This window comes from Hemicordylus capensis, chromosome 2 (genome assembly GCF_027244095.1).
Source record: "Hemicordylus capensis ecotype Gifberg chromosome 2, rHemCap1.1.pri, whole genome shotgun sequence".
NCBI classification, from domain to species: Eukaryota; Metazoa; Chordata; class Lepidosauria; order Squamata; family Cordylidae; genus Hemicordylus; species Hemicordylus capensis.
In genome coordinates, this window is record NC_069658.1 from 50,957,573 (window position 1) to 50,985,063 (window position 27,491).

General features: G+C 42.8%; 2 protein-coding genes across 6 annotated transcripts in view; one reads left to right on the forward strand and one right to left on the reverse strand.

The window, feature by feature from the left end:
* Positions 1 to 799: 799 nt before the first annotated feature.
* On the reverse strand, positions 800 to 25,147 carry PTCD2 (pentatricopeptide repeat domain 2). Of its 5 annotated transcripts, XM_053296080.1 has the most exons (12): positions 24,976 to 25,147; positions 23,001 to 23,093; positions 18,937 to 19,066; positions 16,534 to 16,651; positions 14,073 to 14,151; positions 13,269 to 13,360; positions 8,844 to 8,957; positions 7,010 to 7,084; positions 5,955 to 6,068; positions 5,516 to 5,567; positions 3,543 to 3,634; positions 2,853 to 2,980 (listed from the first exon to the last, which is right to left on the reverse strand). In XM_053296080.1, exons 1-11 carry the CDS (start codon positions 25,145 to 25,147, stop codon positions 3,585 to 3,587), a joined length of 1,089 nt encoding a protein of 362 aa, XP_053152055.1. In that variant the 3' UTR covers positions 2,853 to 2,980; positions 3,543 to 3,584. The 5 variants fall into 5 exon arrangements, with proteins under 5 accessions (XP_053152056.1, XP_053152053.1, XP_053152052.1 ...); XM_053296081.1 differs by lacking the exons at positions 3,543 to 3,634; positions 5,516 to 5,567 and adding an exon at positions 24,634 to 24,772 and having other exon boundaries at positions 800 to 2,980; positions 18,937 to 19,068; positions 23,002 to 23,093; positions 24,976 to 25,093; XM_053296079.1 differs by lacking the exon at positions 3,543 to 3,634 and having other exon boundaries at positions 2,775 to 2,980.
* Positions 25,118 to 27,491, forward strand: part of MRPS27 (mitochondrial ribosomal protein S27) — a 72,885-nt gene continuing 70,511 nt past the window's right edge. The window contains exon 1 of the mRNA XM_053296076.1: positions 25,118 to 25,352. Coding sequence (XP_053152051.1) covers positions 25,283 to 25,352 — 70 coding nt within the window. The 5' untranslated portion in view covers positions 25,118 to 25,282. The remainder of the gene's footprint in view (positions 25,353 to 27,491) is intronic.

Here is a 27,491-nt window from a genome sequence, read left to right on the forward strand (position 1 = left end):
TAATCCAAAATTTAAAAAGTTAAAAAGCTAAAAGGCCTGGGTAAAAAGATAAGTCATTAGACACTTTGTAAAAGCTGTTAAAGATGGGAAGACTCTTATTCCCACGGGAAGCGCGTTCCAAAGTCTCGGGGCGAAAACAGAGAAGGCCCATCCCTGGGTGGCCACCAGACGACATGAAGGTAGCCACAGACAAGCCTCCCCTGATGTACGCAGTGGACGATGGGGATCATGCAGAAGAAGACGCTCTCTTAAGTACCGTGGGCCTAAGCTGTTTAGGGCAGGGATTCTCAACGTGTGGGTCCCCAGATGTAATTGGACTTCAACTCCCATAATTCCCAACCAAAGGCCATTGGGGCAGGGGATTATGGGAGTTGAAGTCCAATAACATCTGGAGACCCAACGTTGAGAACCCCTGGTTTAGGGCTTTATAGGTTATAACCAGCACTTTGTATTTTGCCCGGAAACTTATTGGCAGCCAGTGCAACTCCTGTAATATAGGAGTAATACGGTCTCCTCTAGAGCATGTTTAAAGCAGACATCATCTAGATTCCAGAATGCGAGTTCTGTTCTGTGGCAAAATAACTTCGGCTATTTTTGGAAATATACTGTATATACACATATTATACATAAAACAAATCAAGTTGTATATATATTTCCAAAAATAGCCGAAGTTATTATGCCAGCCTGAATGTTCAGAAGTGGAAAGGTGAAATACACACATGGACAAATGTGTTGGTACCCCTCCACGAAAAAAGAACCCACAATTGTCTCTGAAATAACTTGAAACTGACAAACGTAATTGGCATCCATCATTGTTTATTCCGCATTGAACAAAAATCAGAATTTGCTTTAGAGTTTTGATGCAACAGAATATTTCAAATAATAACACAAATGGAAACGGCATGGACAAAAATGATGGGACCCTTCACCTAATATTTTGTTGCACAACCTTTAGAGGCAATCACTGCAAACAAGCAATTCCTGTAGCTCTCAATGAGACTTCTGCACCTGTCAACAGGTAGTTTGGACCACTCTTCCTGAGCAAACTGCTCCTGCTGTGTCAGGTTTGAAGGGTGCCTTCTCCAGACTGCATGTTTCTGTTCTTTCCATAGATGTTCGATAGGATTCAAATCAGGGCTCATACTGTAGAAGGCCACTTCAGAATAGTCCAATGTTTTGTCCTTAGCCATTCTTGGGTGCTTTTAGCTGTGTGTTTTGAGTCATTATCCTGTTGGAGGATCCATGACCTGTGACGGAGACAGAGCTTTCTGACACTGGGCAGTATGTTTCGCTCCAGAATGTCTTAATAGTCTTGAGATTTCATTGTTTCCTGCACAGACTCAAGGCACCCTGTGCTAGACGCAGCAAAGCAGCCACAAAACATAACCGAGCCTCCTCCATGTTTCACAGTAGGTATGGTGTTCTTTTCTTGGAAAGCTTCATTTTTTGGTCTGTGGACACAGAGCTGCTGTGACTTGCCAAAAAGCTCCAGTTTTGTCTCATCTGTCCAAAGGACATTCTCCCAGAAGCATTGTGGCTTGTCAGTATGCATTTTAGCAAATTTAAGTCTGGCTTTTTAATGTTTTTCTTTCAACAGTGGAGTCCTCCTGGGTCTTCTTCCATTGAGCCCACTGTCACTCAAAAAGCAATGGATGGCGCAATCAGATACTGATGGACCTTGACCTTGGGGTAGGCTACAGTCCCATGGACCTTGAACTCCTTAATAATATTTGCACCTGTGGTCACAGGAACATCAAACAGCTTGAAGATGGTCTTATAGTCTTTGCCTTTAACATTCTTGTCTATAATTTTCTTTCTGATCTCTTCAGACAACTCTCTCCTTTGCTTTCTCTGGTCCATGTTCATTGTGGGACCCACAATGATACCAAACAGCAGAGTGACCACTTTTCTCCATTTCAATAGGCTGAATGACCAATTGCACGATTGGAGACATGTGTGATACTAATGAAAGAAAACAGCTAATTTGAAAAAGCACTCTAATCCAATTATTTATGATCTTTTCTAGGGGTACCAACAAATGTGTCCAGGCCACTTGAGAATATCTTTGTAGAATAAGCAATACTTTATCTCTTTTCATGCTTGCTTTGATGACATATCAAAGGCATGCATGTATACATGGGACAATTGCTTTTCATTTAATTGTTTTTCAGGAGGCATAAAACACTTTTTCAATGAGCTTTAAGGGTACCAACAAATTTGTCCACGTGTGTATATACTGTAAGTTTTATATAGTTTAAAAAAACCCCTTCATACTAGAGCTATCAAGAGCACAAAAAACATAGATGAGATACCCAAACTGGTCTGTTCAGAGAATTTAGCAGTGCAGCTGAAGCCTTCCTTCTTTCAGTGACTGAGCAGTTCATCAGGACAAACAAAGTTTCTGACCCCTGAGTATAAGCTGTTTGCCTGGTAGGAACCACTGGACACTTTCCCCCTTCTTTATAATCCTGAAACATGGTGGATAGTTTCTATTGGGAAACTCTGAATTAGGGAAAGGCCTGGATGGCTAAGGACAATTGCAGCCCACCACTTGCCAGATACCTGCTTTGGACAGATTTAGATCATTCCATTATGTTCTTGGTTGGAAGATATTCATCCACATGGTTTGCCCAGAACATCAACATCCACCTAGGAAAACAGACCACATAGCCTAAAACCATTTCTCTAAGCCAGGGAGAAATTTTATTGGGGGGGTGGGAATCCTAACACGGGAAAGTGAAGTCCAAATGCAGATCTACTCGGTCAGCAGAGCATTGCGTAGTGGCCTCAAAGTCCGACGGCTCACTTGGTTGTGCTTTAACAGCTGCAAGTGGCGCCTCTTTGTAGGTGGGGTCTGACACAACAAGTCATCCAGTGTCAGGGAAGTGGTCTGTCCCAAAGCTTGCAGCTTGGTAAATGCTGCTTCAAACCGGGCACAAAGGGACAGGTTTTCCTCCAGCTTCTCCCTGGCTGTAGTTAACTGGAAGGAGACAATGGAAGATTATCACTTATCTACTGGATCACTGTCTTTCATAGGAACATAGGAAACTGCCATATACTGAGTCAGACCATTGGTCTATCTAGCTCAGTATTGTCTTCACAGACTGCCAGCAGCTTCCCCAAGGTTGCAGGCAGGAAGCTCTCTCAGCCCTATAACAGAGAAGCCAGGGAGGAAACTTGAAACCTTCTGCTCTTCCCAGAGCGGCTTCATCCCCTGAGGGGAATATCCCACCCTGCCGATTTTCTCCTGCTGGCATTCTCCCAAAAAGCGTGAGCGCAGGGCTGCTGCGTTCCTCCTTGCAGCCCTATTCAGCCTCGCCACGCAAATGGCCGGCGCTTGTGCACATAGCATGCACATTGGCCATTTGCGTGGCAATGGTGAACAGGGCTGCAAGGAAGAATGCTGCAGCCCTGCACCCATGCTTTTTGGGAGAGCGCCGGCGGGGTGGGGGCTCGCAGATAAGCAGTGCCTTCCCTGCCCCTTAAAGTAACCCCTCCCGGGAGTGCACAGAACCAGTTCCGTGCACATCCCTATTACCAACCTTTTAAAAACAGGTGTACTCCTTCTGTTGCAAGCCTTCAGCTCAGGTACCCCACAGAGATTTTGAGAGAGAAAGAGAGAGACACAGAGTGTCTGTGCACATGAGCACACATGTGCACACGCACACACAATTAGGCACGAACCGAGGTACATGCACAGGTTCATCACTGAAATGGTTCGGTGCTCTGAGGCATTGCCAGAAGCAGGGGTGGGACAGCGAGTGGCACCATTTAAAGGGAGGACAGCAGGACCGTACCTGTTCTCTGCTGCTTCATGCAGCTTCCATGCTGACCATGCAAACTGCATCTGTGCCTCTGAAGAGGCCGTGTGCATGCCGCTGCACACAGGCTGTTGAGAGGCGTGCCATCGCCATAGCAGGAAACTGCGTGGAGTGGTACAGAGCAGGTAAGGACCTCATGTACTCCCTTTTCAAGGTGCTACTCGCTGCTCTCCCCACCTGGTGGTGCCTTGGTGCGCTGAATCTGTGTACAGATCTCGGTTCGTGCACATGCTTACACACAAATTTAAATGTTATGGTTATGAGACAGAGTACTCCTATCACTGGCTTACATCCAGAGTAAGTTACTCATGAGTGCTCTCATTAAGTTAATTGGACAAGTATATTTGTCCAATAATGTTAACTTCCAATAAGACTGCTTATGAGTAACTTATGAGCATCCTGCCTCTGAACCTGGAGGTAGCCTATAGCCATCAAGACTAGGAGCCATTGACAGACCTGTCCTCCATGAATTTATCCAAGCCCCTTTTAAAGCCATCCTAGTTGGAGGCTGTTACCATATCCCATGGCAGAGATTTCCATAGATTAATTATACCGGTGAAAAAGTACTTCCTTTTGTTGGACCTAAATTTCCCGGCAGTCAGCTTAATGGAATGACCCCTGGTTCTAACGTTGTGAGAGAGGAATAAAGTGTTCTCTCTATCCACTTTCTCCACACTCTACATAATATAGACCTCTATCATGTATCCTCTTTGTCATCTTTTTCTAAATTAAAAGTCCCAGATGTTGTAAATAGATGGTAAGTATACTTAATGATAAAATTGTTAAACATATAGAAGAATGGGTCTTGCATGGCTTCTGCCAAGGTAAATTTTGCCTCACCAACTTTTTGGAGTTCTTTGAGAGTGTCAGCAGGCATGTGGACAAGGGTGATCCAGTTAACATTGTATACTTGGACTTCCAAAAAGCCTTTGACAAAGTTCCTCATCAAAGGCTCTTGAGCAAACCTGGCAGTCATGGGATAAGGGGACAGGTTCATATGTGGATTGGCAACTGGTTGAAGGACAGGAAACAGAGGGTAGGAATAAATGGACAGTTGTTATAATGGAGGGAAATAAAAAGTGGGGTCCCCCTGTGCTTTTTAATTTATTCATAAATGATCTAGAAGTTAAGGTAAGCAGTGAAGCAGCAAATTTGCAGATGGCATTAAACAATTTATGGCAGTAAAATCCAAAACAGATTGTGAGGTGCTCCAAAAGGCTCTCTCCAAACCGGGTGATTGGGCAACAAAATGGCAAATGCGGTTCAGTGTAAGTAAGTGTAAAGTGATGCACATTGTGGCAAAAATACCCAACTTCATATATACAGTGATGGGGTCTGAGCTGTTGGTGACTATGGTGCAGCCACATTTGGTATACTGTGTACAGTTCTGGTCACCGTATCTCAAAAGGGACACTGTAGAATTGGAAAAAGTGCAGAAGAAGGCAATCAAGATGATAAGGGGCCTAGGGCACCTTCCTTATGAGGCAACATCAGTAAATAAATACAGGTGGACTTTGTTATCTATGGGGGGTTCTGTTCTCTGCTACAACCATGGATAACGGAATTGCGGATAACAAAGCACTGTGTCAATGGGAATGGGGGGGGTTGTGTTTCTGGAGGATGGAGAAAAGGGTGGAAAACGGCAAAATAAATAAATAAATAAATAAATAAATAAATAATCAAAAGTGCCATACCATGCTCCGCAGGTCTCCAACTGTCCAACAATGCCCCTCCAAAGTCCCAAATCTGCAATTTCCCCGTAAAAAATCATAGATTTTTTTTTAAAACCCACAATCCACAAAATTGCTCCCAAAATGGTGGCCAGAAATAACCTCAGAGGTCATTTCTGGCTACCTCAAAACCGTGAATACTTGGGTTTTAACCTTTTTGAATCTGCCAATATTAAGGTTGAGTGCCTAATCCCTGAATGCAGGTATGAAGAACTGTGAATAGCAGTATAACAGTTAATTATGTCCACCTGTATTTGTAGTAGAATGTGCTATTTTTTTTTAAAAGTGGGCTTTGCAGGACCTGGACCTATGCAATAATATTATAAGGGGAAAATTGGGCCAGACTGAGCAGCAAAACATGCTCACTTTCATCAGTTGGTTTGTAAAACAATAAAGCACTTACCACTTGCATACAGAACTCAGTTTTTTTCACAAAATCTGAAGTGTTGCTTTCTAGTGCTGTTTCTAGTGTCTGGACAACGTCTTCTAGGTTACCAGATGCAGCCTGAAGAAGAATCTTTACCAAAAAAAAAAAAAGTAAAGTAAATTGTTGGTAAGCTTTGGACTGTATCAAAATATTCATGTATTTTGCCTAAAAATGCAACATTTCTAGAAATTTTGAAATCATGGAGGAAAAAAATTCAATTTTTTCCTGGGTTTCCCCCCAGGTCCCCACATCTTTAAAATTTAGATTATGAAAATGGAATTTGGGGGATGGAGGGGAAGAGGGTTGAACCCCTCTTTTCCAGCATCACTACAGTCTCAATCTGAATATGGGACATGAGTGAATCCATTTATGCCTTTTTAAAAAAATCTATCAGAAATCCAATCATGAATCTCCCACTATCACTTCTAGATTGACTCACAATTTACTTCTTACATTATTCCTTTATTTGGCTACTATACACCTGGGCTCTCTGCCCTCTAGCTTACTTTCCCACTTGGAATCTCCTCAATTCTCACTTGGAATCTCCTCATTACTCCTGTCATGAGAGTCTGTGTGAGCATTTTTCTCAGCCAAACTGACCTTTCACTTTTCTGACAGAAGATGGAATGGTGCTAGCTTTCTATGGCTGACACTTCCATTGTCATGGAACATTTAGGAAACAGAACATTCAAGAACACGCCAAACCTCTGTATTAAAGGTTTGCCACTGCCACCACAAAATCCCTCAGCACTTTAACTATCAATTATTTGTACATAGAAGTAAAAGCTACTTGTAAGAAGGTAGCTGTTTACACTCTTTCAGCCTATCAAACAGTGATTCTATTCCCTTTTAGTAAACTTGAACACAAAACCAAATAACGATTTTTACTTTATCAGTGTTTCCTTTTAGCATGGCATAGGATAGGATTGTGTGTGTTCAAAAACTGTTCAAGGCAAAAACTGTTCAATCCTTAAAAGAAAACATGTCTCCTTCAAGGCTCAGGATTAATATACACAATTCAACCGACTTACTTTTAAATTGCTGCATATTCTAGTTTCTGTATCCATGATCTGAGAATAAAAGGAGTTGGCTTTTGCAATATCATTCTGCAAGGAAACCCCACAACAAAGACAATATTAAATTATACATTGTTTTTTAAAAAGCGTTAGTTGGCATTCATTTATGTCAAGTCAACTACTTTGTGCAGCCTCCCATTAATATATTAACCATCGTACTGCAAATCCTTCAAAATTTCAGAAATCTGTAGATATTTTGCCTCAGCATGCATTTAGTCTCCAGAAATATCCAGCCCAGAATCTAAATTTTTCCCAACAACATTTCAATTTGCACTGATTTGTGCTCTCCTAGGTCTTGATGTGGCTAAGGGTTTGGGACTGTTCCATAGCACATATGTTTTAAACATCTATGTCACAGAGCAGAGGTGACCAACTTCTGTATTCTTGTGGACCACCCTGTTCTTTATATTCTAGTCTGGGGCAGGAACAACCTAAACTCCATCACAGATTATGATCTGGGCTAGATATAGCGATGTAGCACCATCAAGCAGCTAGATGTAGTGTACGATGCTACAAGATCTTTAGCAGCAGAGGAACATATTTACTTCCTGTGAGCATTCAGAACGTGGAAGTTCTTCCTGCTGTTCCAGAATGTGCCTGATAGTGCAATATAGTCTTTTTAAAAATGGTCTGGGCTACCTGGGGACCAAGATAAAGATGCTTCAGAGGCCATATCTGGCCCATGAACCACCAGAGGCCATCCCACTGCCAGAGTGTTCTGTTTGTGGCCCACTGTCTCTATTTCCTTTCTTCCGATTTTCAGATCAGAAGCTTCTGAAAGGCTAGAGAAGCTTCCTTGCATTGTGGTTCCAGTTTTAATCAAAACAAAGCCTGAAGCACTCTCCCAAGAAAGATGCTCGTAAATGCCATATGGGACAGTGAGAGCCAACCGCCAGGATACTTCTCTATCATACATCACAAATAATTATGTAAGGGCTGGCCAACTGTCTGGCCAAATAATGCTAAAGTATTTTTAAAGCTGGGGAAAGTTGAAGGAAAGAGAAGAAGAGGACGACCAGCAGCAAGGTGGATGGACCCGATTATGACAGCAATGAATGCACCACTGAGAGACCTTAAAGGCCAAGTAGGACAGATCATCCTGGAGAGAATCTATCTATGTGGTCACTAAGAGTCGACACTGACTTGACGGCACTTAATCAATCAATTTTTAAAGCATTAACTTTAATAGAACATAAAAAATACTGTAATCATCAACAGGTTGAAGCTTATTAATTATAATTATAAAAGCAAATTAGTAAGCTATGAAACTTAATTTTTAAAAATCTAAAATATCTTTAGACCAGAGTCCAATCTTTGCAGGGCTTTTCAGAGCAGACAATCAGATGTCATGGAAAACAGACTCTCTTGTTCCTGCAGCAATCAAGATGGAGTCATGGGTGGTCCTAGGCAGTGACCTTTGTAGGTGACTAATGGGAGGAGTTTGGCTATGCTTCAGCCCTCCTGACTGCTTCAGGGCTAGGGGGCGAGCAGCCCTCATCTCTGTCCTTACTAACAAATAACACTACAAAGGAATTAAAAGATAAGCTGACACCTGCATAGTGGCATTCTTAGTTCCATGGAATAACTGTCAATATTTGACCATAATTAAATAATAGGTATGACTGGTCAATTGATCGGTATGCCAATCCTAATTTACATAGAATCAATATATTAAAAAGGGGATTGCTAGAAATGAGAACAAGGTCTAAGTAAGCAGAACACCTGCACTGCATATTACTGAATACACACATGGACCAATAACCCAAATAATAAAACAAAGATCCAGCACCTGTTTCAGAGCAAACGCTACTGCAAAGTAGTATCCTTTTCTTGGCAAATGATCTCCTCTGAGCTGCCCATCTTCAAGTAATGTAGTACACATTTTGCAAGACTCTGAGCTGTTCTGTGAAATGGAAGGTTTAAGAACACATGTGATTACAGTTCAGACCACTTAGTAAAAAACAAAAGCACTGACTGACTGGGGTACTGAAAGGATTCTTCTCCATGATGGAAGAGACTGACATTTCTGTACACATATAGCCCAAGAATACCACTAAAAAACAAAAATCTAGAGATGGGACATCTGTGTATTTTTCTCTCAGAATGGGGGACAAATATACCCCAAAGTGACTAAGGTTCTTGTAAGGACATCAAAAAAGCTGAAATCTGACATACATGATGTACAAGGCCCATTAATTACTAGGAATTTCTGGAAGGGATAACTCTGCAAATCTCATGCTAAAAGAGGTTTGGGCAAGGTGCATCCTCAAAGAGTAAGATACTACCAGGCACTGAGAAATAGCACACATGTAGCCCAAGACCGGCAGCTCTGAAGGATCATAATTTAGTGAAAGTACATCTGCTTTGCCTGCAGAAGTTTCAAACCTTGGCATCTCTAGGTACGGCTGAAAGAGACGCCCAGTCTAAAACCCTGGGGAACAGCCAGTTAGAGCTAGATGGACCAATGGTATAAGACAACTTCTTAGGTAATCCAGGAGGTCATTCACTCTTTCAAGAACTGTGTTCTACCCAGATTTGGGAGTTGTGTGTGCTCCCAATTTTTGGTTGTGTGGAAGCAAGGTAAGAGGAAAACCTGGGTAGAAGTGATTGTGTGGAAGCAAGGTAGGAGGAAAGTATGTATGGTGGTACATACGCTGGTTACCTCTAGGCTGGATTACTGCAATGCGCTCTATGTGGGGCTGCCTTTGTACGTAGTCCGGAAACTTCATTTGGTCCAGAATGTGGCAGCCAGGTTAGTCTCCGGATCATCTAGGAGAGACCATATCACTCCTGTGTTGAAAGAATTACACTGGCTGCCGATACGTTTCTGGGCAAAATACAAGGTGCTGGTTATTTCCTATAAAGCCTTAAACAGCTTAGGCCCTGGGTATTTAAGAGAATGTCTTCTTCATTATGAGCCCCACCACCTGTTGAGCTCATCTAAAGAGGTTCGCCTGGAGTTGCTGCCAACTTGCCTGGTGGCTACTCAGGGACGGGCCTTCTCCGTTGCTGCCCCTGGCCCTGGAATGAACTCCCTGTTTAAATAAGAGCCTCCTCATCTCTGGCAACTTTTTAAAAGGTGCTGAAGACACATTTATTCACCCAGGCTTTTAATTAGTTTAAATTTTAATGCTGGTTTTAAATGATTTTAATGTTAATGTTTTAAATGTTTAAATGATTTTAGTAGTTTGATTTTCACTGTTAATTGATTTTAATTGTTTTTATTTGTTGTAAACCACCATTAGCCATTTTTGGAGGGGTGGTATATAAATTAAAAATAAATTAAATAAATTAAATAATAAATAAATAAAAGCTACCCAGGTTTTCCTCCTACCTTGCTTCCACACAACCAAAAATTGGGAGTACACACATCTCCCAAACCTGGGTAGAACACAGCTTTTGATTGTGTGAATGACCTCTATGTAAATTAGACATGGTGGCAGCAGAGTCACCCATTACTAGAAAAATCTGGAAATGGGGCAGATTTACATCTAAACAGATGGGTGGACAGAAAGACAGGATAGAGGATGGAATGCTGCCTTTTGGAAAACGGTATGCTCAATTTTTTTACCGTTAGATGAGACTGATGGGCTGTGGGAATTCCATTGTCTCTCCAGATATAGGTTTGAGGAAGAGGAGGAACTTCCAGTGGAAGCAAGAACTTTTATCTATGCTCAGAGGTGCAAGCTTCATTTAGTAGTACAATACATACAGACTATGGAAAACTCCTTATACCGGCCAAAATACAGCAGTGTTAGGCAAACAAATATTTAAAGCAGCAGATTATAACAGCTGTGATCTCTCATATACACATTTTGGAGTAAGCCCAAAGGAGTCCAATAAGTTACTGTTCAGTTCTTGCCTATAGTCCTACTCTCACATTACGTTCAATGCTTGTACAATCTATTGTATGCGTGTACAGGATACAGTAAGCATGTATCCTTCACTTGAGGGGGCCTGTACTCAGTTTAAGTTTTAAAATAAACATATCTACAGTCACTTTCACAAAAACATGTATATCTATAGCAACACTTGTACAACATAATGTCTGAATAGGGCTTTCTCAATGGAAGGTGAAAGTAAAGGAAAGCTAAGTCCAGCAAGATAAGCTTACACAAAGACCAAACAGTAACTTGCTCTTGTATATCGTAAGATTTCTACAAATACTGGTGACTAAGCAGTAGTAGAGAGATATTTATACACCTCTCAAATGCTTTTGCCTTGCACTCAAATAGCTCCCAGTTTTATAAGGTTTATTTTAAAATGTCTCGGTCTCATCAAATGTACATTGTTTCACTTTGGTTGCATTTCAGAACCTATTTAATGCAGATATGTTTTCTTAAAAGACATCAAGAATGGAGCAACACTAAGTTAGGAATATAGGAACATAGAAAGCTGTCTTACAGAGTAAGACCATTGGTCCATCTAACTCAGTACAGGTGAAACTCAAAAAATTAGAATATCGTGCAAAAGTCCATTAATTTCAGTAATGCAAATTAAAAGGTGAAACTGATATATGAGATAGACGCATTACATGCAAAGCGAGATAAGTCAAGCCTTAATTTGTTATAATTGTGATGATCATGGCGTACAGCTCATGAAAACCCCAAATCCACAATCCCAGAAAATTAGAATATTGTTAAAAGGTTCAACAGTCTAGGCTCCAGGTGTCCCACTCCAATCAGCTAATCAATCCATAACACCTGCAAAGGGTTCCTGAGCCTTTAAATGGTCTCTCAGTCTGGTTCATTAGGAATCACAATCATGGGAAAGACTGCTGACTTGACAGTTGTGAAGAAAACCATCAATGAAAGTTATGTGGAAGGGAAAAGTATGGAAGAAAAAGGTGCACAAGCAGCAGGGATGACCGCAGCCTGGAGAGGATTGTCAGGAAAAAGCCATTCAAAAGTGTTGGGGACTTTCACAAGGAGTGGACTGAGGCTGGAGTTAGTGCATCAAGAGCCACCACACACAGACGGATCCTGGACATGGGCTTCAAATGTCGTATTCCTCTTGTCAAGCCGCTCCTGAACAACAAACAACGTCAGAAGCGTCTTACCTGGGCTCAAGAAAAAAAGAACTGGTCTGTTGCTCAGTGGTCCAAAGTCCTCTTTTCTGATGAGAGCAACTTTTGCATCTCATTTGGAAACCAAGGACCCAGAGTCTGGAGGAAGAATGGAGAGGCACACAATGCAAGATGCTTGAAGTCCAGTGTGAAGTTTCCACAGTCTGTGTTGATTTGGGGAGCCATGTCATCTGCTGGTGTTGGTCCACTGTGCTTCATTAAGTCCAGGGTCAACGCAGCCGTCTATCAGGAGATTTTGGAGCACTTCATGCTTCCTTCCGCAGACGAGCTGTATGGGGATGCTGACTTCATTTTCCAGCAGGACTTGGCACCTGCCCACACTGCCAAAAGTACCAAAACCTGGTTCAATGACCATGGGATTACTGTGCTTGACTGGCCAGCAAAATCGCCTGACCTGAACCCCATAGAGAATCTATGGGGCATTGCCAAGAGAAGGATGAGAGACATGAGACCAAACAATGCAGAAGAGCTGAAGGCCGCTATTGAAGCATCCTGGTCTTCCATAACACCTCAGCAGTGCCACAGGCTGATAGCATCCATGCCACGCTGCACTGAGGCAGTAATTGCTGCAAAAGGGGCCCAAACCAAGTACTGAATACATATGCATGCTTATAGTTTTCAGAGGTCCGATATTGTTCTATTTACAATCCTTGTTTTATTGGTTTCATGTAATATTCTAATTTTCTGGGATTGTGGATTTGGGGTTCTCATGAGCTGTACGCCATGATCATCACAATTATAACAAATTAAGGCTTGACTTATCTCGCTTTGCATGTAATGCGTCTATCTCATATATCAGTTTCACCTTTTAATTTGCATTACTGAAATTAATGAACTTTTGCACGATATTCTAATTTTTCAAGTTTCACCTGTATTGTCTACAATGCCTGGCAGTGGCTTCTCCAACATTCCAGATAGGAGCCTCACCCAGTCCTACCTGGAAATGCCAGGGATTGAACCTGGGGCCTCCTGCACACACAGCAGACGCTCTACAACTAAGCTACAGTCTTATCAGGTGGTGAAAGCAAATGTTTGGCTATAAGATCAAGATTTAAAAAATAAGTTTCTCTCATTCACACAAAAACCCAACAACACTTCTTAAACAATATTTCACTTAAACAATATTACCAGTTTGTAGCATAATGCAAATGCGAGCAAATAAGTTTCTTGGTTGAACTTTACACCTTGCCTCTTCATTTCTAACAGCACTTCCAGAGCACCTGTGAAACAGACGTTCAATTAGTCTTACTTCACTATCGGCAAAATTTGGCCCTCTCCTGTTGTGTGTGTGAAACATTCTTCACCAAGTGCAGTGTTAGTCTGGATGTCAGCCATTGCTTTAACAGTTATATACTGCTCTAACAGTTTTACGAAAAGCAGTATATATTTTTAAACAACATTCTTCCATATGCTGCCAAATCCTGTGCATATTTATTAAAAAGTATCATCCACCATGTTCAGCTGCGCTTCTTCCCAAGTAAGTGTGCATACAATTGGAGCCTAAATTTAGTTCATTCTGTCAAGAAATGAACTAAGTGCTGTGATGTTCAGGAAATATGGCACAAACTCCTGCAGAGATGTAAAAATTCCCATGCTCCCGAAAGCAACCAGCTGCACCGTTGAAACACAAATAGGAAATTACTAGATAAGCTGGGTTTTTTCCTTTTTTTAAAAAAGGCATAAAGCCCTAATCACAGTCTGTATGATTACATTTGATGAAAAACAGCAAGTGCTTAATGAGTACATAGTTAGAGTGCTCTTCAATTCTATTTGCAAAATGCATTACATCCCAAAGTGATCACATAAGGTTTTGTTAACCCCAAAGATCAAACCGTTCAGTGTTAATTATAACTCCTTAATGTTATATTCATGATTAGATTAAACAAAGTTTCACTGTAAAGAACGCATCCCTCCTAGACATATTTTACTTACGTTCATAATGACCTTTGGCAAACAGCAGATCCATCAGAATGTTGAATGACGTGGTGTCTGAGAAGAAGCCACGCAGAGCCTGAAGAATACAGATACAATCAGTCTGAAATGACCCCACAAAAACTGGTTTTAGTTACACTGCTTGAATTTATGTCAATGAACAGCATCCGGACTAGTCAGTGACAGTAACCATGACTAAATGAAGCCCCATTAATTGCAACGGGACTTAGTTATGTCTGACTTAGAGCCCTTCCTCACGATCCCGTGAGTGGGCTTGAGGGCGGGCAGTAGGGAAGGCTGGAGCAGCTTTCCTTCTCGCAGACCATCTAGAAGAGTGACTGTGCACGCAGATTGTGCGCCCGGACAAGCCACTGCTGCCCTAGGTGGGCTCTCGGGCAGCGGGGAGGTTTGGGCGTCCCACCCCTGGAAACCCACAGTGAGTGCGTGGTGCATTGTAAAGGGCCTGCTCCTCCTGAGTCAGCACGATCCATGTGGCCCCCAGCGGCGAGCTCTCGAAAGCAGCCCGCTACTTAATCTGGGTTTGGGGCATGAGCGCACCCAAAAACTGGGCAAACTGATCGTGTGTCAGCCGCAGCTGGCACACTCGAGGGGGGGGGCTCCCAGTAATGCACCGCACACTTGTATGGTATAAGTGGGCAGGGTGCCGCATGCGCCTGACCCCCGGAGCTGCCGGGCGAGCCATGGGCGGCCCGCAGGAGAGCCACTTCTTGACCCACCTGCTCAGGGAAAGATACGGGACCATCTCAAAGTTTCAGTTTAAAATTCATTTTGTTGAGTGTCCTTTTAATGCCACAAAAATAAATATTTATCACTCCCTGGATGTGGAGCATATACAGGATCAAAAAATAGCAATACATGAAACTGTGGTAGGAAGTGGGGTGAAAAGTCTCAAAGCACGTGTAAAACACAGCGCAGCCCTTTGGATCCCAGTCCTTAATCTCCACTATGACGGTTATATCTGTTTAGCAATTAAGCCTATTAATGAAATGAAAATCAGGCCTATGATTGAAAAAAATCCTTGGGAAATTGGCCTTTGAGCCTGCACCTAAACAAAAAGTAAGGCATTTTTCTATGAAGCGTGTTCATAGCTACATAGAGAAATGTAAGGATATATGAATGATCTAGAATAGCCAGTAACAGAGTGTAGTGAATGCAGCTTGGAAGTCATTCTTCATCAAGACAGGGGATGACCCCACAGGATGTTGAAATATTGTTTCAATTGGAATTTTGATGGTATAAACAAGCTCTCCAATGACTCAGACAGAAAATGCAGAAGTTAAGATATATGGGAAAAGTCATTTTGGGACCAATCTCCATGCAAAGAGAAAGAACCGGGCATGCAACAGAAACAGATCTACCCTGACGTGAAAGACAGACAAGTTGAGATCCCAAGAGCCTGCAAGGGTGGATGACTGGATACCCATCTGTCAGGGATGCTACAGCAGATTCCTGTACTAAGGAGGGGGTTGGATCTCTAAGGTCCCTTCTACCTCGGACACTTTATGATTATATAAATAGAGGAGAGGAGAGCTGGTCTTGTGGTAGCAAGCATGACTTGTCCCCATAGCTAAGCAGCGTCTGCCCTGGTTGCATATGAATGGGAGACTTGATGTGTGAGCACTGCAAGATATTCCCCTCAGGGGATGAAGCCGCTCTGGGAAGAGCAGAAGGTTTCAAGTTCCCTCCCTGGCTTCTCCAAGACAGGGCTGAGAGAGATTCCTGCCTGCAACCTTGGAGAAGCCGCTGCCAGTCTGTGAAGACAATACTGAGCTAGATAGCCCAATGGTCTGACTCAGTATATGGCAGTTTCCTATGTTCCTAAATAAGAAGTACTGAAGCTCTGCTGTAACTCAATGGGACATACTGCTGACAGAAATCTATACTTATTTTTAAGTAATCCTTTATTTAAAATAAATAGTTATTTATTTGGGGTTTTTTTAAATGGCTGTCAGTATCTTATTCATGTCATTTGCCTAAAACAGAACATACCAGGTTAATATTGCAGAGCCAGATGCAGGTTAAAGAAGTCTCTGAGTGGCCTAGTAGATATTTAAACTGTGACACAGAAGCTGTTCTGTCACACAAACTGTGTTCAGAGAGTTGCTATCCCTGAATAATTGACTAACTAAATAAATTCAAGGCTTAATGCAGTATCAGATAAGCAGCACATAAATCTTTAAATATTGGAACATAACATTCCTGCAGCATCAGCCAACAATTAGGGACACTGAGATACTGACCTGGGTTCCTGTTCCACTAGGAAATCCCTCCCACCCATCCACCTCCCGCCCAAAACACCCTTAATATAAATGGCAGGCATGCACTACCCTTGATTTTATTGAAACCCTGACCATTACCATTTATAACAACATTCCCAGTGGATTGTACACCTGAACTAGAGTGAAGAAGAATGAGAGAGAAATGCAGTACTTAACCTCACCTGGTCTTTGATGAGTTCAAAGGCTGACTCTTCAAGATCCAGTTCATAACACAGCCTCATAAAAAGGGGACCAAATTTGAACTCTGCAAAGGCCACATTTTTGTTCTCTGCATGGTACCTGAGTAGAAGGCATGAGAGGGCAGGCAATTTTAAGAGAGAAAGCGTATGACCTTCCAAGAGATGGGATACATAAAGGAGACACAAACCAATTCTTTTTCTGCTTGTACAAGATTACTACAAAATCACAAGGTCCACCACATGGACATTTCATGGAAAACAAAATAATGAAGAAAATATGAATAGAAGCCCTACACCATCTTCTAAAATTAGACCCTCCCTCTGTCACAAACCAAATCTCTCTATATAATTCTCTAAGGTGTACCCATGACTAATCCTGTGTGTGGCAGCTCTCATGAGAGTTTGTGAGCAGAAGCACCATGGTGACTGGGCAGTGGAGATTCCATATGCAGATAGGGGGGAGGAGCCTGTGAGAGCAGAAGCACCATGGTGATTGGGCAGTGGGGATTCCATATGCAGATAGGGAGGAGGAGCCTGTGAGAGCAAAAGCACCATGGTGATTGGGCAGTGGGGATTCCATATGCAGACAGGGAGGAGGACCCTGTAGCACAGTGGTTATTGGGCAGTGGGGATTTCATATTCAGACAGGGAGGAGGAGCCTGTGATAGTTAAGAACAGTTGGAATGCAACTGTTACTGGTTGGAAGATCGTCTTGATTGTAGAGGAGAGTTTTATATATAGATATAGATATATATATATAGAGAGAGAGAGAGAGAGGGCAGGGGTCTGCGAAGAGAGGGGTTATGGGGTGGGGGAAGAGCCTCTTCAGGAGAAGGAGGCTGCTGTTGTGTGAATTAGATGGGGAAACAAGATGAACAAGATCTGTTAACTCAGGAAGGGAGGGAGAGAGAAAGAGCGAGAGAGAAAGAGAGGAGGGGAATATAGACAAAGGGGAAGAGCGAGTGGAGGAGAGAGGGAGGGAGGGAGAGAGAGAGAGAGAAGGGAGAGGAAGAGAGAAAGAAGGAAGGGCGAGGGACAGGCCCGAGCCTGTCAGTGGCCTGAGGGGAATGAGTGGCCATGGCGGCACCTATTGGCAGCAAGGAAAGGCCCAGTCAACACTGCTGCTGTTTGGGGCTACCGAGGCCATTGGCGGAGGCAGGCAGGCATGGGCCAGGGCCTGTCAGCGGCCTGAGAGGAATCAGCGGCCATGGTGGTGGCGGCAGCACAGAAGGGCCTGGTCAGCTGTTGCTGCTCCTGTGGGGAGCAGCAGCAGCGGAGACTGGATGAGGGAGGTCTCTGGGGATAGGGGGCTGCAGCTTGGCCAATAGGTGCCAGCAATGCTGCAGCCGTGACCACGAGGTGTGAGGGGGATAGAGTAAAGGGATGGAGGAGTGACCAAGAGGGGTGAGGGGAATGGAAGCAACAGGATGGAGGAGGAGGCGCAGGAGTGCGGCTCAGGTGAGGGTGGAGAGATCTCTGAGGTGAGGGGAGTTGTGGCAGATGTTGAGAGGAGCAATCAAGTACTAGCGCGCAGATGCTCTGCGTGGGTTAAGCTGATTAATTTTGGAAGATAAGTACAGGGCTTCTGTTATATTTTCTTTCCTTCATCATAAAATAAAGTTTCACAGTATTTCCATGAAGATGGAAACTGCCTAACTTTAGGGCTGGCATCCAGAATAATGAAGTACCAGTGCTACAGGAAAAGCTCTAGTGCTTCTGAAGATTTCAACTAATTCACCTCCACTATCCATGCAATGGTGGGGGTGGGTTGGGATGGGATTTCAACAATCTTCCTTTCCTCCGTAAGTGTTCTGCACCACCCAAAAATATGTCCCTGAGGGTTGTGCATCACTCAGGGACATATTTTTGGGTGGCACAGAGCCATTCCAGGTGAAGGGGAGGTCATCAACGTACCCACACTCAGCACAAGCATCAATGCAGAGTTAATCTGGCACTTTTCAGAAGAACAGGTGCTACACTTGTGCTTCACCAGTAGGACCAGTGCTTCATTTGTCTGACATCCAGATTAACTGAATTTTTCCCAGACATACTCCTGTTTTTAGAAATGCTTGAAATACGAGTCATTTCTTGAGTGAGTCAACCTAATCAAATTCATTAATTCATCCTTATGAGAAAATTGCATTTGTCTCAGAGCAAATGCTTGCCAAGATGCCAAACGCAAATAAGTAACCACAAACACAGCATTTTCCTTTGTTTAGCTCTAAATGCCTCTCACCATCCAACTCAAACTCTGGCATGGACTGAAAACTTTCAAAAGTAAAATAATCAGAGCTAATCTCATTCAAAATGTCAATATTTCTTGCTGCAACATGGCCTCAGATAATTTAGAGTATAGCAAAGACAAATAAAAGAACAAAATTTTACCTGTAGATAACCCTCTTGGCTATTTCTATATCATCTTTTGTCTCACACAAATGCAGTAATATTTTCAGTTCATCTCTGAGAATCAGTCTATTTTCTGAAAGTTTCTCTTCTATCATTCTAAAATACGTATCTGAAATTTTGAATGAATTTTAATCAGTGGCTTGTAAGCTATGGTTTTGGCTATCAGCATACTATCACAGCTAGAACAACATCAAGGTTGTCTGTTGCAGTCACATATAATAATAATAATTACTACTACTACTATTATTATTATTAATCACATTTTTATACTGCCTGATATATACATCTCTAGGTGGTGTACAAAATTTAAAACAGTATAAAAGTCACAGATTAAAATCCACAAAACACAATAAAAATAGCATAAAATAGTTATTAAAACAAACTATCAAAATTAATTCTATTCAAAAGCCTGAGTCTTGAGGGTCTTCATGAAAACAAACAGAGAAGAAGTTGCTCTTATTTCAGTGGGGAGCATATTCCAAAGCCCCAGGGCAGCCACAGAGAAACCCTGGTCCCGGGTCGCCACCAGACGAGCTGGTGGCCACTGTAACCAGACCTCTCCAGAAGATCGTAACAGGTGGCAGGGTTCATGACAAAGAAGGTGCTCTCTTAAAAACCTGTGGGTCCAAGCCATATGTGATGCATGTGGAGGTACTGGATGCCATATGTGGGGGCCTCTGGTGTTGTGACATCCCCTGGCCTTTGCACAACTGACAATTACTGGACTCAAATCCTTCAGTGCAGTGCTCCTGTCTCTTTAAGCACCTCCTGGGAAATGCACGTCTATCAGGCATAAACAAGTGAATAATACCTGCGGTAAAAGTCATAGAAGGGCTGATGATGGAGGGGGATTAACTCTTTCCCTGATGTAGGCTGTACAGCTTTGGCCCTCCAGCTGTTGTTGGACTATAACTCCCATCATTCCTGACTACTGGTCACTGTGCCTAGGGATGATGGGAACTGTAGTCCCAGAATTACTGGAGGACCAAAGTTGTATAGCCCTGTCCTAATGCATCTGGCGAAAGATGGAACGACGACTATTTATATACCGCTTTTCAACCAAAGTTCCCAAAGCAGTTTACATAGATATAAATAAATAAATAAATATGGCGCCCTTACCACAAAGGGCTCACAATCTAAAAAAGAAACATAAGATAGATACCAGCAGCAGCCACTGGAGGGATGCTGTGCTGCGGCTGGAAAGGTCCAGTCGCTCTCCCCCTGCTAAATACAAGAGAAATACAAGAGAATCACCACTTTTAAAAGGTGCCTCTTTGCTCAGTTAGCAGCCAAGTACCTCTTCTTCCTTTCTTGTAGGAGGACAGTGCAAAGGGAAGCTTAGTTTTCCTCCTGGCAGAACCTACAGTAGGATGGGAGCTAAGTCCTTCATCTCATTTCCTTTCTATGGGAAAATCAGTTTCCATCTTTGTCTAGAGCAAATTATTTATTTATTTATATGCCACCCTCCCTAAAGAGGCTCAGGGAGGTTTACACTAAAGTCAAAACTATGTAACAACCTCAAAAACCAATAAAAATAGATACCTCATCTTTTGGCTCATCTGTTGCCACGGTGCGCAGCGACACACAAGTAGAACCCCAACTGGGAGGCTGCAAACAGCCTCCCAGGCTCAGGAGTCTCTCCAGGTCTCTCCTCCACATGGGGTATCCTGGAACTTCCAGGGGCCACGCGGCCCTTGATCCCTGTAGCCCCCACCAGCTCCATGATGGAGCCAGCAGTCATGTGGATGGGTCTCCCCGCAGACTTGGAAGAAGCAATTCTCACAATCGTGAGAAGAGCTTCAATGTATGCTAAGCATCTTCTGCTCTTCACCTTCCTTGTTTATTGCTAGGGACAAGATCATCACTTGGGAAGTCTGAGCACGATACTGCCCCAACAGTTTATCATGGCTGAAATAATTCTGCTAAGGGCAGAATTACTGCAATGGAGACATGCGGATGCTGAAAAGGGGTTAACCGAGTACACACTAGGACTAATCTAACCCTTACTGCAGTAACTTTGATGTACATTTTCAACATTCTGAGATACAGTGGCTTATATACAAACTAACGAAGTTTGGCCCAATATTTAGCTCTGGATAAATCAGTTCCTTGTAGGCAAACAACTCAACAAGCATCCTGGTTCCAACAAGCTCGGATCAGCTCAATAGTTTGAAAAGAGTTACAGCTACAGGGTGGGAAACTTAGAGATCTGACTGAATTTGAAGAATTAATCACCCGAAACATTGATCATTTATTAGGCAGAATTTATAAACTATTACTGAAGTATGAAACAGAGACTGAGCAGATAAAAGAATGTATGATAAAATGGATGCAGAACTTTAATAGATCGATCGATCTCTCTGATTGGGAATACCAATGGAAAAAGAATGTGAAATTTACTTTGTGTACCAATCTAAGGGAAAATTGGTATAAGATGTTTTTCAGATGGTATATTTGACTATTAATAAAATAGATCATTCTTTTTCTAAGAAATGTTGGAAATGTAACTCACATTTAGGTTCATTTTACCATATGTGCTGGAGTTGCAGTAAAGCTCAACAGTTTTGGAAACAAATTCATATGAAAACTGAACAAATCTTAGAAGTTAAGATTCCCTTCCTTCCTTCCAGAAATTTTTCTTTTAAGTATGATAAAACCGTATATTTCCACCAAATCAAACAAATTGTGTTTATATATGATTACAGCGGCTAGGGTTATATGTGCATCTAATTGGCATACTTTGGAAATTCCTTCCTTAAACAATTGGTTTTTGAAAGTGTGGGACTATGCTTCAATTTCAAAAGTCTCGGCTTATGTACATGGTATGTCTACTGAATCATTCATGTCTGTTTGGGAACCCTTTATAAATGATAATATCTGTTATGGTCAAACTTCGTTCCCGTTTTCTGGATTTGACTTATAGTGTTTTCGATATGTAACTTACAAGAAGCTGAATAGATTAGATTTTACAATTTTAAGAGTCTGAATTTCTTTTGCTTTATCTTGTTCTAGATATTTTTTCTTTACTGTTGTAATTATTAGAAAAATGAGGCTTTTCATTACGAAAAATGATTTGTTTTGTATTGTCTTTATGGTGATTTGTCTTTGTCTTCTTTGGTTTACTTCTCAATAAAAATTCTTATTTTTAAAAAACCCAACTATATATGGATTTAAGGGTGAGGGAAATCTTTTCTTACCAGAAAATCTTTTGTTGGGGTGTGTGGCTGAATGGAATCACATGTAAGCGCAACAGTGTTAAAATCCCTACAGAATACAGGTGGCCCTCTTTATTTGCGGGGGTTCCATTCTCGCCTATAACTGCAAGTACGGAAACCACAAATAAAGAATCCTTACCTCTATGGGAATCTAGCGGTTAGATTCCTAACAACAACAACAAAAGCCAGAAAAGGTGGGGGAGGGGAATAAGCGTAGAAATGCACAGCACCTTGTTCTCTCTGGCTGGATTTTTGGCAAATATTCACCCCCAAAATGTTATTTTTAAAAGAAAGAGCCTCAAAATGGCTCCATGCTGTAAAACGGTCACTGGAAGTGACACTGGAAGTCATTTCCAGGTCATTCCTGGTGACTCTGCAACCTCGAATAGGCAAATTTTAGCCTATTTTTGTACCACAGATAATGAGGGCCACCTGTACTGAATACATGTTTACCCAGAACCACTATGGAATACCTAGGTCATGCAGAATTGTGTGGGGTTTTTTTGGGTCATTTATTATGAATTTTCTCCCCAAACTTGGGATTTTATTCTCTTTTACCAAGCCACCAGGGTGGGCAGAGCTAACAATGAATGGTGGGAACCACATTCAAGTCAATAGGAACATTCTCTTGCTAAGCAGAAAGGTGTTCCTTACACATTCCAGAAGTAAATAATTACCCTTTTTGCAGTGATACATCTTTACTTTGTCTTTTTTTTTAAAAAAAAAGAAAATATTATTTTTTCCAAACTATGCCAAATGTGTATCATGACTGAAATGGGCAGACTTCACACTACTCATTTGTGTAGGGTTGATAAAAGAAGTGAATACCTTTTTTGCCATATATTCGATATTTAGTTGCCAACTTCTGCTGCTGAAATCCTTGCAATCGCAAGACATCTTCTGTTAACAAATAACGTTTTGCTGAAAAAAGGAGGGAGACAATTAAAGCACGCCTTATAGTTGGCTTTAGCCACCTAATGGCACAGCGGGAAAGTAACCTGCCTAGAGATCAGGAGGCTGTTGGTTCAAATCCCCGCTGGTGTGTTTCCCAGAATACGGGAAACTCCTATATTGGGCAGCAGCAATATAGGAAGATGCTGAAAGGTATCTCATACTCCGCGGGAGGAGACAATGGTAAACCCCTCCTGTATTCTACCAAAGATTACCATAGGGCTTTGTGGGTGCCAGGCGTCGAAATTGACTTGACGGCACACTTTACCTTTACTTTAGTGAGAATGATGCATCATCACACCATCAAAAGAACAGGAATTGCAGGTATCAAGTGTGTGGAGCATCTCAAAATTATTATTTTTGAGCCACATGGCAGAAAATTCTGGTGGCACCACCATCATAAGCTCTCACTCAATGCCCCTGGCATGACAAGGCCCCATCTTCTGAAGCAATCTGCTATCAAGTACCAGAGTTACAGCTGTAGTTCTCTCCTCCTTTCAGTAGGAAGCTGGAAGCACTGTTCCCTCTAAGGCGTGCGCACGCTCACAAGTTTTCTAATGTCCGCTCAGTTAATTTTAGACCACGCTCAGGTTGAATTAGGAAGGCCCCACTCTGAATGTATGTGCGCTCACATTGCCTGGATTCTGCCGCCCAGAACAAAACTCATTCCGCACAGAGATGAAAAAAATTAGAGGGACCACTGGCTGAGAGGCCAAGCGGCTCTCTTCAGGTAGGCAGATGTCAATCAGGGATGCTAACTGCTGGTCCTTACTTTAGAACCACAGAGAAGGCTTTACTCATTTGGGTAATAAGTCATGTTTTCCCTTTGACTTAAATTAGGCTGCACTAATTTTAGTGCAAGTACACTAGCCGAAGCGGACTGGGTGCTGAAACTTTAAAATGCTTATTCCAGAGGTAAACAAGGCCAGATTAAAAGTTAGCTTGCTGCTGAATAACTCCCAACAGATGTCATCATATTAATAATCAGTCCTCAGATGCTATAATAGAAAGCAATAAAGTGTGCAGGTTCGGAGATGGACTCTTCTGGTTATGTATACCTGATTGTTACATCCATGTGATTTCCCCCAACTAAAAATACAAAGATGCATGTTTAGCATTCAAAGTATCTTAGAACCCTTCGCTCCTCAGAATTATACTCAGGTATGCCAATGTTCCTGTTTCCCCCACAGAGAAATTGGATGAAATGGTTATTAGTGGGTTCAGCAGCTCAACAGGGTCAGAAACAGAGTATTCCTGGGTTCAAGGGCAGCACTCAGTCTTCTGGATCATTCATACTGGCCCACGTTTGCAATTGTGGGAAATCTGGCACAATAGCACATTATTTCAAAAATAATTTCTGCAAGCATACTTGTACTGAAGCTATTAGAAAGTTTGTGGGGCTATTCTGCATGGAAATCATTTGCATTACCACTGAGCTATGGTGCTTCCGATAGTACAGGCAGCTGCTCTTATGTTAAAGGGGTCAAGCTCTTCTATACAGGAATCATACCAGATTAAGCTATTTCTGAATAACTGTATTTTTCATATTTCATTTCAACCTTCGTCTGTCTGCCAGATGAAGAGCTCTGTGGAACTTATAAGTGTATGCATTCTCAATAATAGAATCCAGGACAGTCAGATGAAGTCGCCTAACAAAACAAAAAAATAGATTGAGTACAGGCCTCTGTAATCACTTTCAGAACTACAAGCCCCACTATGCCCATCAGATTTAGGACCCAGCAAGGCATGATGGGCAATGTAGTTCTCTGCTGAATTGTCTGCTGTTGCAAGCAGGAGATAATTAGTTCGATAAAGCATTCTTCTTTCCCCCCCGCAGCAGCCCTTTACGCACCTCCTTGCGGGCTGTTCCAGCAACCAGGTACTACAGCGAAAAGCGTACGTAATACGGAACGTTTGATTGTCTCCCGCAAGATTCGATTACCGTCAACCACCGCCGCAGCCATTCTGTCTCTGGAACGTACCAAGAGCGGCCGAGGGGCGAACAAAGACCGCCCAATGTGCATTCAGTCCGCCTCTATCTGCTCTCTGTGTTTTACAGGCGAGAAAAGGGGCGGCGCGAGAATCAGCCGAGCGTCGTCTTTGCAGACATCCAAAGCAGATTCTTCCCCCTTCGAGCCAAAGCGTTGGTACACGCCGAGATGGCGGCCCTCATGTTCCAACGAGGGTTGCTTTGGAGTAGGAATGGGCTTAAAGTCTGGGCTATCGCAGGTGGGTGGACGCTGAAGGTTTGATACAGGTTTTGTTCAGAGACGTCAAGACAACGTCTGACGGTTCTCCCTTAGACGATTCTGAACTAGGATTGACTTTTCTGCCTGAGGTTGGAATTCTGTGGTACTTTTCCTTAGGATTAAGCACCACTGAATCCAGTTTATGCCCAAATAACCATGCATAAAAATCGGGTTGTTTGTTTGTTTTAAATTTATATCCCGCTCTTCCTCCGTGGAGCTCAGAGCGGTGTATATGGTTGCAGGTCAGAATGTGTTTTTCCTCTTCAGGTATCCCCATGGAGCACGTGGACATAGAACCTGACTTTTTGTTTAGCTTCCTGTTTCTTAGTCTGCTAGCGGCGAAATGTAGAGTATATAGTGCTCCATAGAGTATCGTTATAAAGTTGTGCCCGGCCCCGAGCTGGCGATCACAGAGGCCTGTGGTTGTCTTTGGTAGAATACTGGAGGGATTTACCATTGCCATCTCCCGTGCAGTATGAGATGATGCCTTTCAGTATTTTCCTATAGGTGTTCCCCATATTCTGGAAAACATACCAGTGGGGATTCGAACTGGCAACCTTGCTTGCTAGTCAAGTCATTTCCCCGCTGTGCCATTAGGTAGCTGCCCTATATCCTTATAGAGTAAAGGTATAATCCTGTTAAAATCAATGGGCAGCCCTGGGTTATATTTTTTGTTTATCCTGGTTGAGCACCCTCAGGGAGGAGAGCTGGTCTTGTGGTAGCAAGCATGATTTGTCTCTTTGTTAAGCAGGGTCCACCCTTGTTGCATATGAATGAGAGACTAGATGTGAGAAACTGTAAGATACTCCCCTTAGGAGTGGGGCTACTCTGAGAAGAGCATCTGCATGCAGAAGGTTCCAAGTTCCTTTCTGGCATCTCCAATGTAGGACTGAGAGAGATTTCTGCCTGTAACCTTGGAGAAGCCACTGGCAGTCTGTGAAGACAATACTGAGCAAGATCTGACTCTGGTCTGACTCTGATTCAGTATATGGCAGCTTCCTATGTTCCTAACATTTGTGTGATTTCTTTCCTACTTCCTTCAAATTCCTCCTCATAAGGACCCACCTTTCTGCACAATTCCCTAGTCCAAGTTGTGCCAAACCTATGGCACACATTGTGCCAAAACCTATGGAAAATATGCCAAAGTAGCACGCAAAATAGTTCTGAGTGGTAGTTATGCTACTAGGAAGACTGGCTATTACTATGCCCGTGGCCTGCTTCCAGCTAGCAGGTCTGCTTGCTGTAGCAGGCAGTAGACATCCAGGATTCTCTGGCTCTGGAACATAGGAAGCTGTCATATATGGAGTCAGACCATTGGTTTATCTAGCTCTGTATTGTCTTCACAGACTAGCAGCGGCTTCTCCAAGGTTGCAGGCAGGAATCTCTCTCAGTCCTACCTTGGAGATGCCAGGGAGGGAACTTGGACCTAGATTCTCTTCCCAGAGTGGCTCTATCCTCTGAAGGGAATATCTTACAGTGCTCACACATCAAGTCTCCCATTCAGATGCAACCAGGGCAGACCCTGCTTAGCTAAGGGGACAAGTCATGCTTGCTACCACAAGACCAGCTCTCCTCTCCTCCATAGGAACATAGGAAGCTGCCATATACTGAGTCAGACCATAGGTCCATCTGGCTCAGTATTGTCTACACAGACTGGCAGCGGCTAGCTGGCTCTCTCACTTGTGCACTCTTGAGGAAGAAGAAGAATGTGCGCATATAAGCAAGAGCCAGGTGCTGATTTTGGATTTCCACTGCCTGATAGGGCAGGCAGCTGTCATCATAGTGGATGGTCATAATCCCACATGTGCTCGCTCTCTCTCTCTTCCTTCCCACTTCTGTGCTTTTGCTGCTCCTAAGATGGAGGAAACAAAGCATAAGATTCTGCTGAAGGATAGAGAGACAGATCAGTAGCCAGTAATGCTTAATGTCAGCTGGAGAACAGCACTGAATGCTGTGGGGAGAAGCTACAGTAAGCATGGGGCTTCTAACCTGGCGATGGGTCTGGGGGCTTGGCTAGTGATGTGAGGGAGCAAAGGCGGGTCACAGGTGATGCAGGGCTGGCAATGCCAGCTTTGCTTCATGTACCATCCCTCGGGCCACCCCTGAAGACTTGGCACAC

Excerpts from the sequence above, each read along its gene's own strand:
- PTCD2 (XM_053296077.1), bottom strand. The coding sequence starts at position 25,147 with ATGCACATTGGGCGGTCTTTGTTCGCCCCTCGGCCGCTCTTGGTACGT. Across the intron at positions 19,067-23,000 it reads TCGAATATATGGCAAAAAAG|ATACGTATTTTAGAATGATA; the intron begins GTATTCACTTCT and ends TCAAAATTTCAG. Across the intron at positions 16,652-18,936 it reads GCCAAGAGGGTTATCTACAG|GTACCATGCAGAGAACAAAA; the intron begins GTAAAATTTTGT and ends CCTTCTACTCAG.